Source organism: Ictidomys tridecemlineatus, chromosome 3 (genome assembly GCF_052094955.1).
Source record: "Ictidomys tridecemlineatus isolate mIctTri1 chromosome 3, mIctTri1.hap1, whole genome shotgun sequence".
NCBI lineage: Eukaryota > Metazoa > Chordata > Mammalia > Rodentia > Sciuridae > Ictidomys > Ictidomys tridecemlineatus.
The window spans coordinates 140,322,516-140,337,315 of record NC_135479.1 but is presented as its reverse complement, the minus strand read 5'-3'; the positions used below and the strand labels follow the sequence as shown (position 1 = coordinate 140,337,315).

Genomic DNA, 14,800 nt, shown 5'->3' with positions numbered 1-14,800 from the left:
AGACATTACAGGAATTACTGAAGTTTTAATGCATCACTGTAACCAAGCCCAAGAACTCTTTTCTGGTGAGAAGACCAAGATCTTTACAAGTCTACTCAAAACTGTTCTTCACATCAAAATCAAAATATGAAGAAACACAAATTCAATAGCTAATTCACAGATTGAAAACTAATACAAAGTGAAATCATCTGGCGATCTGCATAAACTGTTGTTTATATCTGCATAAACAACCTGTAGTGAAGTATTTGTGATGGCCAAGTCTTCCTTCTCATCTCCAGAACATCACAGGAAGGGATAAAAGGTGGCTTATTCACTTCTTGCCTCTTCGTTTGTCCTTGTCTTTACCTTTACCTTTACCTTTACCTTTACCTTTTGCATCCTTGCTATCATCTTTGTCTTTAGGCATTTTGAAACTTCCAATTTCCCTCCTTACCACAGTGCCTCGCCACCATGCCTGGAGCTAGAAGAGAAATGGGAAGAAGTACAACTCAGTATGCCTGACTCTCCGAAGGGGATTGTTCAACACAGTAACCTATATCAGAGTGGTTTCCATCTGAGACATGGAAGTTCCAGGCACACTATCACTACTAATGCTCCCATACTGTGCAGGACTCAGAGCTTCAGCCATGGCCTCAAAAGCGAAGTTCTTCTGGAGTAAAATTAAATCAGATTAGGCCAGTTGTTCCTTCATATCAGAAACATGACTCCCTGGTACTGCTTCCCTTATGAAGGTCCAAGCTTCCCATACCTAACAATGACTTGAGCCAAAAGGGATGTTAAACTCTGTCAAAAATGTATGAATAAGTCTAGACAACTTTAATAGACTTCCTGGTATTTTGTCTTTTCGGGGCGGGGGGGGGGGTCTTGTTTTCTTTCTTTGTAGTGTTGAATGGGAATTGAACTCAGGGCCTTGCACATACTGGGTAAGTGCTGTACCACTGAGCTACATCTTCAACCCTTTGTTATTTTGAAAGTCTTGTTAAATTGCTGAGACTGGCCTCAAACTTGTGATCCTCCTGCCTCAGCCTCCTAAGGAGCTGGGATTACCGGCATGCACCACTACATCCATTCTTATCTTTAGGAATTCACTAAAGGGTCAATCCTCTTGTTATCAAAAAGAATTTAAAGCCAGGTGTGGTGACATAAACCTATAATCCCAGTGACTCGGGAGGCTGAGGCAAGATTATTACATGTTCAAAGCCAGTCTCAGCAACTTAGTGAAGGCCTAAGCAACTTAGGGATTCAATTCCTAGGACCAAAAATAAAGTCTACACTACTTTATTTTTTGGAGGGTACCAGGGATTGAAATCAGGGGCACTCAACCACTGAGCCACATCCCCAACCCTATTTTATATTTTATTTAGAGACAGGGTCTCCTTGAGTTGCTTAGCACCTCACTGTTGCTGAGGCTGGCTTTGAACTTAGGATCCTTCTGCCTTAGCTTCCTGAGCCACTAGGATTATAGGTGTGTACCACCACGCCTGGCTTAAGCTACTTTAAAATCAGACTAAGCCCTAAGAACTAGGAGCAAATCTACTAATTAAAACAAAAGTAGTCTCCAGCTAGTTCTTACATTTATACTCTAAAAGTATTTTGACAAATTGGAAAACCCCATAAAAGCTTGATAAATACTTGCTAATTATACATCTTGGGTTTGGATATCTGAATGTCCTTTACAGCCTCCTTTTTTATTGCATCCTCTAATATATAAGCCAAACTATAGTTTGCCCCCTAGGCTCTTGGCAGATGCTCCTCTTTCAGAGAGATGGATGATTCTCCAGACAGCAGTTTCAGTCCAGCTGATCATATTTTATATTACAGTTTTCTTGAAAATATTTCCCAGAATCTGTGACCTTCTAATTTTGTCATTACTAACATACACAAAAATTCATATATAACTAAAATATCTCTTCTTTAACCTGCTTATCTCTTTTTTTGAAAGCAGCTTATATCAGAACATAGCAAATAGTCTCTGCTTATTTAAAAACATCTTTTTGAGATAACAATAGGCGATTCAAAAGAACATTGTGTCAAGAACTGGTTTTGGTTAGAAGTAGTATTCCCAAATTTTCCCTGTGGATCTAGGTTTTGCTCCCACTGCCAACCACCTATCTCTTTTGCTCTAGAATAAGAGCTGTGGTGTGTCCTTTTCTAAGTCACCTGTCTCCCTTTTCTGCTCTATGGACTGTTGACAAATTCTAATAAGAACAAAAAGCCTTGTTTCTCTTCAGATCTGTTCCATAGAAAGCTGCTGTGTATTTGATAATGGATGAGAATGCTTTCATTCCTACATCAGCTATGGCACTAACATGACCCCAAAATGCTAACTACAGTTTTCTACCTTTATGGCACTCCTCAATTCCAATTCATCCTGTTCTATCTTCTTCCTGGTCTTCTCCTTTTCTATACGATCTTCAATGATGACCTGTTCATATTCCCTTATCTACAAAAGCAGATATTAATCATATGTTACAGTATGGTCTTGACTAAGCTATTGGCCCAGTCAACTCTGTACTTTTAATAGATCTAAACATAAACCAAAGGAAAAAAACTTCCTAGATTCTTAGGATATTTACATTAAATTTTTTTCAGTTTGATATTTTAAATTTAAAAATCTTTCAGAAAAGTGAAATAATAATTAACTCAAATGTGTAAATAGTGACCTCAAAATAATTAGATTTTTTTTAAAAAATGGTATAATATGCATATTTAAATGGCTCTTTTAAAAGAGAAGTTTAGGAACCTCTACACTCATTCATTAATAAAAACATAAGAAAGCTTTTTAGAAATCAGAGAAATTCAAAATGGGGAAGAGAGGAAGAGCATGAGAAGATTACCTCTACATAGGGAAGAGGGGTGGGAGGGAAAGGGAGGGAAAAAAGGAACTGCATGGATGGTGGAAGGAGACCCTCATTGTTATACAAAATACATGTATGAAGATGTGAGGGGAAAAAAAGAATAGCGTTACCCTAGATTAGGGAGAGAGAAGTGGTGGGAGGGGAGGGGAGAGATTTTGGAGATAGGAAGGATAGTAGAATGAAACAGACACTATTATTACTGTGTGTATATATGTGAATGCATGACCAATGTGATTTCTGTATACTCAGAAAAATGAGATATTGTATCCCATGTGATTCAAATGTATGATATGTCAAGGTCATTGTACTGTCATGTGTAACCAATTAAGACAAAAAATTTTTAAAAAAGAAATCAGTTATAAATTGTCTTCAGAGACCATAAAGTAGAAGTAATAGTACAATATCAATGTATTTTGCAGGGTTGTGAGGTTTAAGCAAGTTGTACTTAAGACAGCCACAACAGTCAGTGCCTGAAATAGAGTAAGCACTATACAAATACTAGCTGTTATTACTGTCCATCATCACCATCATCATCCTCTAAGGACAGTCCTACCAAGTTTACATGCACACCTCTACCTGACAAAAAAAAAAAAAAAAAAAAGCATCCCCAACTACTGTAGCTTAGCTACCACCACTTCTCGGACCACCTGTCCACCTCTTCCTTACCATCTTCGCTAGGTCTTGAAGGTGTGTTAAGTCACTGGCCTTTGCAGCCTTGAGAGCATTTAATTCATTCTGTTTCATTTCTGTGTCTTTATCAAATTTTTCCATCCAGAATTCCAGTTTCTCCTCAAGTTTCTATTTGGAAAAAAACATTAAAACATGGTTTCTACCAGATACAAAACAGTATATACTTTATGATGTCATTTATATAAGATTCAAGAAAAAAAATAACTTTTCTATAGTGACAGAAAATAGAACAAGGGTTACTTATCTGGGGATGGATGCTTTATTGTTTGGAAATGTGGCATGAGGGAGACCTCTGGGATGCTGTTTCTCTGAATCTAGCTGGTGGTTACATGGGTGAATATATGTAAATGTAAAATTATACTCTCAATATTTGTGCACTTTACTGTATATTATTCGATTAAAAATAGAAAGAGGACGTTCCTGATATCTGGGAAAGGGAAGTTGCAGTGAAAAAAAAAAAGAAAAAAGTAAGTAGCAAATTCTCTAGGATAAAGAATGACATCAGATGTCTCTTTGACTGACAGCCACTAAATACTAGTCAAGAAGACTGTAATGTCTTCAAAATTCTAAAAGAAATGAATATGAGTCTAAGAAAATATACCTAGAACCTAGCATTGAAATGTGATGGAAAGATGATACCTCATTTCTGAAAGGTATTCAAAGATGCACTGTTGCAAAAGAAAATGAAAGAGATATGTATAAAAAACAGAAAATGTATATTTAAGCTATTTGCCACCAGTTAGATACTAAGAGTGGACATCCTTGTCTTTCCTCAGATTATAAAAGAAATGCTTTCAGTTTTCCCCCATTTACTATGAAGTTGGCTTTGAGTTTTTCATTATACCCTTTATGATGTTGAGATAGGTTTCTTCTATTCCTAGTTTCTTCAGTGTTTTTATCATGAATAGATGTTGAATTTTTGTCCAACACTTTCTCTGTATCTCTTTAGAGATTAGGTGATTTTGTCCTAACTTGTATTTATGTGATGAATTACACTTATTGATCTACATATGTTAAACCATCCTTGCATCTCTGAGATAAAACCAACTTTGTCCACTCTCACTACTCCTATTTAATATAGTGGTAGAAATTCTAGCCAGAGCAATTAAGCAAGGAAATAAAAAGTGCATCCTTGTTTCGGCTGGCTGAATCCCTGTTTATTTGCTCTGTGATGTACACTAAATTTGGGGGCTTTTGACCCCCCTCTTTCAATCCTTATCAGCTACCACCAGATTTTTCAGTGAAGTCATTTACCACCAACTGGTATGGTGGTCTCCACCCTGACCTTCTCACCTTTTTCTCTTATCAGGACAGCCTGCCAGGGGCTTCACTCTGTTATCAGAGTGAGGGGAAGTAACTTGCCTGAGGGCATACTGGAGGGCTCTGTGAGTGTGCCTGCAGGTCTTTTAAAATTAAGTTTTTAAAATGGAGTTGCTTAGGCTTAGGCCTAAGGCCATCCTAACAGGACTGCACATTAGTACAATCACTATGGAAATCAGTATGGAGGTTTCTCAAAAGACTAGGCGTGGAACCACCACATGACCCAGCTATACCACTCCTTAGTATTTATCCTAAAGAATTAAAATCATCATATTAAAATGATACATGCATGTGTATGTTTATAGAAGCACAATTCACAATAACCAAACTATGGAATCAGCCTCAGTGTCAATGGAGGAATGAACAAAGAAAATGTGGTAGATATTTACAGTGGAGTTTTATTCAGCCATAAATAAAAATGGAACTATGTAATTTGCAGGACAATGGATAGAACTAGGGACAGTTATGTTAAGGTCAAAAATCATGTTTGAGGGCTGGACTTGAGGCTCAGTAGTAGAGCATTTGCCTCACGCGTGTGAGGCACTGGGTTTGATTCTCAGCATCACATATAAATAAATGAATAAAGGTCCATCAACAATTTATATATATATATATAAAATATATGTATATAATATATTATTGAACTTGTGATCTCTCTGTCTTTTAGCCTCCTAAATAGTTGGGATTATAAGCATGCACCACCATATCCAATTTATAATATCTTCTTGTTTTTTTATTATACATATATAAATAAAATCATGTTTGAGGCAGGCTCCTGGCAGTGCCACTTCTGACATCAATGCAAACCAGAAGAAAAAGTTTCTTCCTCAGAAGCCATGGCATATTAGTTATACAGAAATACCACTTTGGGGAACAGTCTTCAGGAGAGCCTAGATGAGCTCATATAGTCTCAACAGATCATCCCCCCAACTTGCCCTTCAAGTTCTGCTTCAGTTTGATAAGGCTATAAATTATCATTGGCTCAGAGGGTCAGGAACAGAGTCAATTTCAGAGGTTCTGTAAATACATACAGATTCTGCGATAATGTGTAGACTTGTATTGCATGATGTAGAATTCAGAGAGGTGACAGAACTTATTAAAATGGATACAGTGAAAATTGCAGCCTGTGATGGTAAAAATACTGGCTCCAATACTACAGAATAAATAGAAAAAAATGGACTTTTTCAGGCCATCTTCTGTTATTATTCATCACTTTTTAAAGAGAAGCAAAGAAGAGACTTTTTAAAAATTTATTCTAGCATTGCATAAATGATTACACTGTACTGTACTATGAGAGAATTCCAGCAAAAAGAAGCTTGTAACTATATTCTCTTACATTACATTGTTATATAGCATAAAGAAACATAATTTTTTTAATGACAAAAGTTGTTGCCTTCTTAACATTCTTTTTTTTTTAAGAAAGAGGGAGAGAGAGAGAATTTTAATGTTTATTTATTTATTTTTTTTTTTAGTATTTGGCGGACACAACATCTTTGTCTGTATGTGGTGCTGAGGATCGAACCCTGGCCGCACGCATGCCAGGAGAGCGCGCTACTGCTTGAGCCACTTCCCCAGCCCCTTCTTAACATTCTTTAATAAACTCATTATTTAAAAAAGAATCAGAGGCTGGGGTTGTGGCTCAGTTGTAGAATGCTCACCTAGCTTGCATGAGGCACTGGGTTCAATCCTCAGCACCACATAAAAATAAAATAAAGATATTGTGTCCACCTACAACTAAAAAATAAATATTAAAAATTTATTAAAAAAGAATCATATGTTTTCTTTCATGTGGAAGCTAGGGAAGGAAAAGGGAAAGGATTGGGGGGGGGGATTCCCCATGAAAAGGGAAGATTAGAACAGAGCAAAGGGATAATGGAGGAGGAAGAGGGGTGTTGGGGGAAGTGCTGGGGAGTGACACTGGCCTAATTATATATATTGTGTGTATGTACGAATTTGTACAAAAAAATTCTCACCATTATGTACAATGTACAGCTATAATGCACCAACAAAAATGTATAATAAAAAACAAGAAGATATTATAAATTGGTTATGGTGGTGCATGCCTGTAATTCCCAACTATTTAGGAGGCTAAAAGACAGGGAGATCACAAGTTCAAGGCTGGTTTTGGCAATTTAGCAAGACCCTGTCTCAAAATAAAATAAAAAGGGCTGGGTGTTTGGCTCAAAGTTAGATGATCTCTGGGTTCAATCCCCAGTATCACCAAAAATTTTTTTAATTTAAAAATATTATAGTTATGAGTGTTAATATTCTAATAATATTTTGGAATATTAGAAAGTGAAAATGATCCAACATATGGAAAAACTGATAGATCCACAATTATCTTAGGAAGCTATTTTTCTGAAATCAATAGCTCAAGTAGACCAAAATAAGTAATATGAAGCATTTGACAGCTAGACTAAAAGAAATTTAGAACCTAACAGAGAATATACATTCTTTTCAAGTACCCATAGAATAGTCACATAAGCATGTACTAAGCCCAAATGAAAGCTCAATAAATTCCAAGAAGCAAATTTACACTTTACATTAGGAGACACAATCCAAGACATCAACTGGGTGTGGTGAGACTCACAGCACAAACATCTAAGGTTTTTGTGAGTAACAGAAAATCTGCACTCCTCCCTTGCCAACTCCATCTACTTGGACATTTAAGAAACATCCCTTTAGGGGCTGGGGATGTGGCTCAAGCCGTAGCGCGCCAGTGTGCAGCCCAGGTTCGATCCTCAGCACCACAAAGATAGCACCACATACACTGCTAAACTAAAAAATAAATATTTAAAAAATTCAAAAAAAGAGAGAAACATCTCTTTAAACAATAACTTTTGCTAAAGACAACTAGAAAATTGTGAACTACAAATCATTTGTAAAGGAATGATAATGTAAAGATTATTTTAAAACCCATCAACTACAGTCAAACAGTACTCAGAAAATATATTGTTTTATTAAAAATATATTGCTTTACATGCATTTACTAGAAAATAATAAAATTTGAAAACAAATTAAGTGTTTAGGAAACAACAAAGATTAGCAACATAAACTCAAAGAAGGTATAAGAAATTTACTCAAAATTAAAGCCAAAACCAATGTAACAAGGAAAAAAAAATCTGCTCAATAAAAGAAAAAGCCAGTCTTTTGCTAAGACCAATAAAATGGCAAACCTGTGGTAAGTTTCAGTAAGACAAAGGGAGAAAAGAAACGAAATTTTTAAAGATGAAAAATATAACTACAGAAATAGAGGAAATTTAAAACTTGCAAGAGACTGTAGAGCACAGCTTGAAAACACTTAAAATCAAGTGTTTGGGGAAGACAAGTTACAAAAAATTACTCAAGACCAGACATGGTGGCTCACAACTCCAATCACAGCAACTCAGGAAGCTAAGACAGAAGAGTCAAAAGTGTGAGGTCATCCTCAGGAACTTAGTGAAACACTGTCTCAAAACAAAAAAAAATAAAATGGACTGGGAATATAGCTGAGTGGTTAAATACCCTGGGTTCAATACCCCGTATCAAAACAAAAACAAAAAACCTGGAGATGCAGCTCAGTTTTTTGTAGAATGCTTCCCTTGCATGCACAAGGCCCTGGGTTCGATCCCCAGCACCAAAATAAAAACAAGATATTCGGTGGGCTGAGGTTATGGCTCAGTGGTAGAGCCCTTGCTGCACATGGCTGAAGCACTGGGTTTGATTCTCAGCACCACATGTGAATAAATGAATAAAATAAAGTCCATTGGCAAATAAAAAATAAAAACCTTTTTAAATAAATAAAGATACCAGTCATTGGTGACATATCTTTAAAAGAGAGAGAGAAGAGAGAAAGAGATTTGGTAGGTGGAGAGATGAATAATATTTTTTTTTAAAAAAAAGCTGAAAAGGCAGACAAATACCTCCCCCCTTAAAAAAAGATATCAAGAAAAGATAGAAAGAGAGAGATCCTTAAAAATTGTTTGAATTTTACCAAGCTTTAAGGACTGTATAATCTGTTTTGTTCCATTTATATTTTAAATTTCAGAGCATAAAAAGGTAGAAAACTTCCACCTTGCACTGCGCCAAGCTAATATAACTCTAATAGCAAAAAAGAAATCTATAGTCTATAAATCAATTCTAGAGGTCTATTATTAAATGTATTAATTTATTATATATTAATATATTAACTATATTAAATTATTACCAGGTAAGGTTTATCCAAAAAAAATAAACATGAGTCATCATCAGTAAACATATTAATGTGTTTTTACTTTATTAACCTGTTAAAGGGAAAATAAATTATCTCAATGGATGAAAAAAGTCATCTCATAAAATTGACTATTCATTGATTTTAAAAAATAAAAAATGTTAGCAAGAAACTTCCTTAATAAAATTTATATACCAGGAACCTACAGAGTAAACCTCATCCTTAATGATAAAAGGAAAACATTCCCCATTTGTGCTGTTATCAGTGTGTTGCCTCTCAGTTCCAAATTCATCCTCCACTGCCTTGCCCTGAGAAACTGGATGATCCTAAACATTTTTCGGCCACCTAGCAAAATGTTTAACTTTGTCAGCAGAGGGTGCTAGAGGACCCAACGGGAAGTCTAGTTTCTCCATGGCTTTGGAATGCTTTTCTGGGTACCTAGGGCACACTGCTCATCCTATATGGTTGAACACACAATGATACCCGTTCACCAACATGTTTTACTGATACCACCAGTAGCATTACTTCATGTCAGATACACTATGACCAGCTATGGCTGATCTCAAGAGTTTAAAGATAATGCAACCTCAGGGGCTGTGGTTGTGGCTCAGTGGTAGAGCTCTTGCCTGGCACATGTAAGGCCCTGGGTTTGATCCTCAGCACTACATAAAAATAAATAAAAATGAAACAAAGCCATCAAGGTGGCACACACCTATAATCCCAGAGACTCGGGAGGCTGAGACCGGAGGATGACAAGTTCCAGATAACAGCCTCAGCAATGGCGAGGTGCTAAGCAACTCAGTAAGACCCTGTCTCTAAATAAAAATACAAAATAGGGCTGGGGATGTGTCTCAGTGATTTAGTGCCCCTAAGTTCAATTCCCAGTACCATAAAATAAAATAAAACAAAGGTATTATATACATCTGTAACTTTAAAAAAAAACAATTTAAATACATGACTCAACTTCAGCAAATATATGAAAAAAACATCATTGGTACCAGAAATGGAGTTTATCTCCCACCTTCTAGTTCATGTCTTACTAAAAGTCATCTAAACTCTTGCTACTCCTTGTTCATCAGATACAATCAGCATAATGTCATTAATGCAGAGGGCTACTGCCATGTTTTGTGGAAAGTCAAAGTAAGCAATCTCTATGTAGGCCATTACAGAAGAGAACAGAATAATTGACATAATCCTGAAATCAGACTATAAAGGTGTACCATTGGCCCTGCCAAGTGAAAGCAAACTGCTCCTGGTGGTGTCTTTGTTGTTGTTGTTATTTTGTATGTGTGTGCATTTTGTTGTTATGGTTGATTTCAAACTGGTTTGGAGACAGGGGCCTTAATCAGGTTAACAACTTTCATACCAAGTACCAGGAGCCATTGAAGATTTGTCCCAGTAAAGATACTATGTGTGAATAGTAGTTACAAGCAACATCACTACTTGATTACTTGTCATTTTCCAAGATCCATTCAACCTCTACCCAAGCCAAACAGATGAGTCAAATGGGGGTGTGTTAAGCATCATCACTCCTGCTTCTTTCAAGTTTTTTGTATTTTTTTTTTCCTTGTAGCAGGGATTGAACTCAGGAACACTTGACATTGAGCCCCATCCCCAGTCCTATTTGGTATTTTATTTCGAGACAGGGTCTCACTGAGTTGCTTAGCACCTTGCTTTTGCTGAGACTGGGTTTGAACTTGCAGTCCTCCTGTCTCAGCCTCCCAAGCCACTGGGATTATAGGCATGTGACACCACGCCCAGCTTCAAGTTCTTGATGTTATCTCTAATCTACGGTTCCATCAGGGTTGCAGCAATGCCTTTAATATATTGGTAAGAAAAGGAAGTCCCAGGACTCCCACACTTTGCCCTTACTATCATAATGGCCTGAAAGTACGTTTATTCCAATTATACATCTATAAAACAATTATATACAATTATAAAGTTATACAATTATATCTACATTTATAAAACTAGGAATGGAACCACCATTTGACCCAACTATCCCACTCCTTGATTTATACCCAAATGACTTAAAATCAGCATACTATAGTGATGCAGCCACATCAATGTTTTTAGCAGCTCAATTTGAAATAGCTAAGCCACAAAACCAACCTGCTCTTCAACAGATGAATGGATAAAGAAAATGTGGTACATATACACAATGGAATATTACTCAGCCTTAAAGAAGAATGAGATTATGGCATTTACAGATATATGGATGGAGCTGGAGAATATCATGCTAAATGTAATAAACCAATACCAAAAAAACAAAGGCCTAATGTTTTCTCAGATAAGCAGATACTGATCCATAATGGGGGTGGGGGGAGAATGAAAGAACTTTGGATTGTGCAGAAGGGAGTGAGATGAGGGCAGAGGGTATAGGGATGGAAGGACAGTGGAATGAGACAGACATTATCATCCTGTGTATACATACATGTATGATTACAACACTGGTGTGACTCTACAACATGTGCAGCCAGAGGAAGGAGAAGTTGTGCTCCATTTGTGTACAATGTGTCAAAATGCATTCTTCTGTTATATATAACTAATTAGAACAAATTTTAAAAATTTAAAAAAGACTGTAATAACATAAACAATGAATGAGAAAACAATTGGTAACTTAAAAGAAAACTTCCCTCAATTGAGAATGTTGTTTTTATAATTTAAAAAATTAAAAAACATTTTTTAAAAATTATGTCTACAAAGCATTATAGAAACAAGAAACAGAGTTTCTTATATAAGTTAAATTATAAAGGCAAGAGACAAAATTTTACCTGTCCTCAAATTAGAGGTATATAAAATAACTATTCAACAGTGGAATGAATCTGAGATAATTTTTTCATATACATATATGAAAACAATAGAGTGAAGCCCACATCGTGTACACCCACAAGAATGCAACCCAAATTAGAATATTCTATGCTTGTATAATTATTATCAAAAAGGATTCTACTGTCATGAATAACTAAAAAAGAACCAATAAATTTTAAAAAAGAAGAACAAAAAAAATAACTGTTCTGGTGGGTAACTCTGTAAGGATATATAAGCTATAGTTCATTCATTAGACTGCTAAGATTATGGTTAATTTTTCTTCCCTTACTACAAGTTTTTTGCTCTTTTAAAGTGAAAAAAAAATTTTAATCAGGGGATAAAAACATTTTGGTGACTTACCTGTTGCTCTTTTCTAAGGAACATTTCAATCTCCATATGAATTCGGTTCTCTTCTTCAGTTTTCATTCTTAATTTCTAGAAAAACAAGAATCATATATCAGGAATTCTGTCTGGCAAGGTTGGAAATAAGAAGTTTTCAGGTGACTACGGCTCCAGAGTAGCAGTTAGGATTCTTTTTCCAGCAGGGATCCCAGAAATGCTAATGCATTGCTCCAGAGCTGCAATTTGGTTCCACTCAACTCCATTCGAGTTGACAAACAACACAGAGCCATGTCCTAGCATTGTGCCAGGTACATACAAGGGCCCCAGAATAAAATGGAAAGAGATGTCAATTTAAAGAACAATGCTTCAAGGACCCAAGTTTCTTAGGCCCAGAAAAGTGTGTTGACAGGGTTGGAAACACCACATGGGAAGGACCTCTCCCCATTAGTAGAGGTCTCAGAAAAAGGAATCCTTGTACCTGCTAGTAATGGCTATTACTCCTTCTGGCCTGCTGGCTATTCTTTTAACTACCCAGCCTTTCCTCTCAAATAAAGGTCTACCCATCAGAATCTCTGCTTGCAAATATTCAAAACCTTGTTTAGTCTTTAATTTCAACCCTAAGGGTTGAGGAGATGGAAAAAAATTACCTCTGCCCCTTCCTTTCTTGGGTGAGACTATACCAGGAATGACAATTCAAATGGTTGTCTATGAGTAAGGGATTGAACCCAGGTCCTGGTGCATGCCAAGCAAGTGCTCTACCATTTTGCTACAACCCCAACCAATCTGTTTTTTCCTAATGTAGCAATAATTACCTCAATCTCTTCCAACAAGAGTTCCTCTGTTTTGTTACATTTTTTCTGGGTCTGGGAAATCTGAAGCTCAGTGTTTTTTTTCATGTAGAGATTCTCCAAGTTGGTTTTTGCCTTCATCTCTTGCAATTGGTCTTTGAGGTGAGCAATATATTCATTCCGTCTCTTAAGAGAAAAGACCAGGTTTCTAAATTAAAAATCTATACTATCAAAAGTGTTATACATGTTTAATGCAATTCCTATTAAAATCCAATGTCATTCTTCATAGAACTAGAAAAAGCAATCATGAAATTCATTTGGAAAAATAAAAGACCCAGAATAGCTAAAGCAATCCTTGGCAAGAAGAGTGAAGCAGCAGGGCTGGGGTTGTGGCTTAGTGGTAGAGTGCTGGACTGGCACACGTGAGGCACTGGGTTCAATCCACATAAAAATAGATAAAGTAAATGTACTGTGTCCATTAACAACTACTATATATATATTTTTTTTAAAAAAAGTCAAGCAGCAAGCAACACAATACCAGAAATTAAATTATATTATAGGACTATAGTAACAAAAATGGCATGGTATTGGCACGAAAATACACACGTAGACCTATTATACAGAACAGAAGGCACAGAGACAAACCCACATAAATGCAGTCATCTCATTTTAGACAAAGCTGCCAAAAACATACATTTGAGAAAAGATAGCCTGTTCAACAAATGGTGCTGGGAAAACTGGAAATTCATGTGTAGCAAATGAAATTGAACCCCTCTCACCATGTACAAAACTCAACTCAAAGTGGATAAAAGACTTAGACACTACAACAGAGGCCCTGTGCCTAATAGAAGAAAAAGTAGGCCCAAATATTCATCATGTTGGCTTAGGACTTGACTTCATTAACAAGACTCCAAAAGCATAAGAAGTAAAATCAAGAATCAATAAATGGGATGAATTCAAACTAAAAAGTTTCTTCTCAGCAGTGAAGTGAAGAGAGAACCACATTTTGGGAGCAAATTTTTGCCATACGCACGTCAGTTAGGGCAATAATCTCCAGGATATATAAAGAACTCAAAAAACTTAACACCAAAAAAAAAAAAAAAACCCAATCAATAAATGGGCGAAGGAACTGAACAGACACTTCTCAGAAGAAGATATACAATCAATCAACAAATATATGAAAAAAATGTTCAATATCTCTAGTAATTAGATAAATGCAAATCAATAAGATTTCATCTCATCCCATGTCAGAATGGCAGTTATCAAGAAGACAAACAACAATAAGTGTTGGTGTGGATGTGGAAAAACAGGCACATTCATACATTGCTAGTGGAACTGCAAATTGGTGCAACCACTCTGGAAAGCAGTATGGAGATCTCTCAGAAAACTTTGAATGGAACCAACGTATGATCCAGCTATCGCACTTCTCGGTTTATACCCAAAGGACTTAAAATCAGCATACTACAGTGATGCAGTCACATCAATGTTTATAAAGGCTCAATTCACAAGAGCTTACCTAGGTACCCTTCAACAGATAAATGGATTAAAAAAAAATGTGAAACACACACACACACTCACACACACAATGGAATATTACTCAACCTTAAAGAATGAAATTATAGCATTCACAGGTAGATGGATGGAGCTGGAGAATATTATGCTAAGCAAAATAAGCCAATCCCAAAGAAACCAAAATCCAAATGTTTTCTCAGATAAGCAGATGTTGATCCATAATGGGAGGAGGATAGGGAAGAATGGATGAACTTTAGATTGGGCGGAGGGGAATGAGGGAAAAGGGGAAA

The 14,800-nt window shown here is 36.2% G+C and overlaps 1 protein-coding gene and 1 pseudogene across 4 annotated transcripts in view; one reads left to right on the top strand and one right to left on the bottom strand.

Moving 5' to 3' along the window:
- Positions 1-5: 5 nt before the first annotated feature.
- The window catches only part of Drc9 (dynein regulatory complex subunit 9), a 44,682-nt gene continuing 29,887 nt past the window's right edge, over positions 6-14,800 (bottom strand). For 2 of the 4 annotated variants that reach the window (XM_078043965.1, XM_005340293.5), the window contains 5 exons: positions 13,023-13,184; positions 12,229-12,303; positions 3,525-3,656; positions 2,342-2,443; positions 6-460 (listed from right to left, as the gene is read on the bottom strand). In XM_078043965.1, coding sequence (XP_077900091.1) covers positions 311-460; positions 2,342-2,443; positions 3,525-3,656; positions 12,229-12,303; positions 13,023-13,184 — 621 coding nt within the window. In that variant the 3' untranslated portion in view covers positions 6-310. The remainder of the gene's footprint in view (positions 461-2,341; positions 2,444-3,524; positions 3,657-12,228; positions 12,304-13,022; positions 13,185-14,800) is intronic. The other 2 variants (XM_040270253.2, XM_040270254.2) reach the window with 2 other exon arrangements.
- On the top strand, positions 5,705-6,122 carry LOC101966498 (transcription initiation factor IIA subunit 2 pseudogene; annotated as a pseudogene).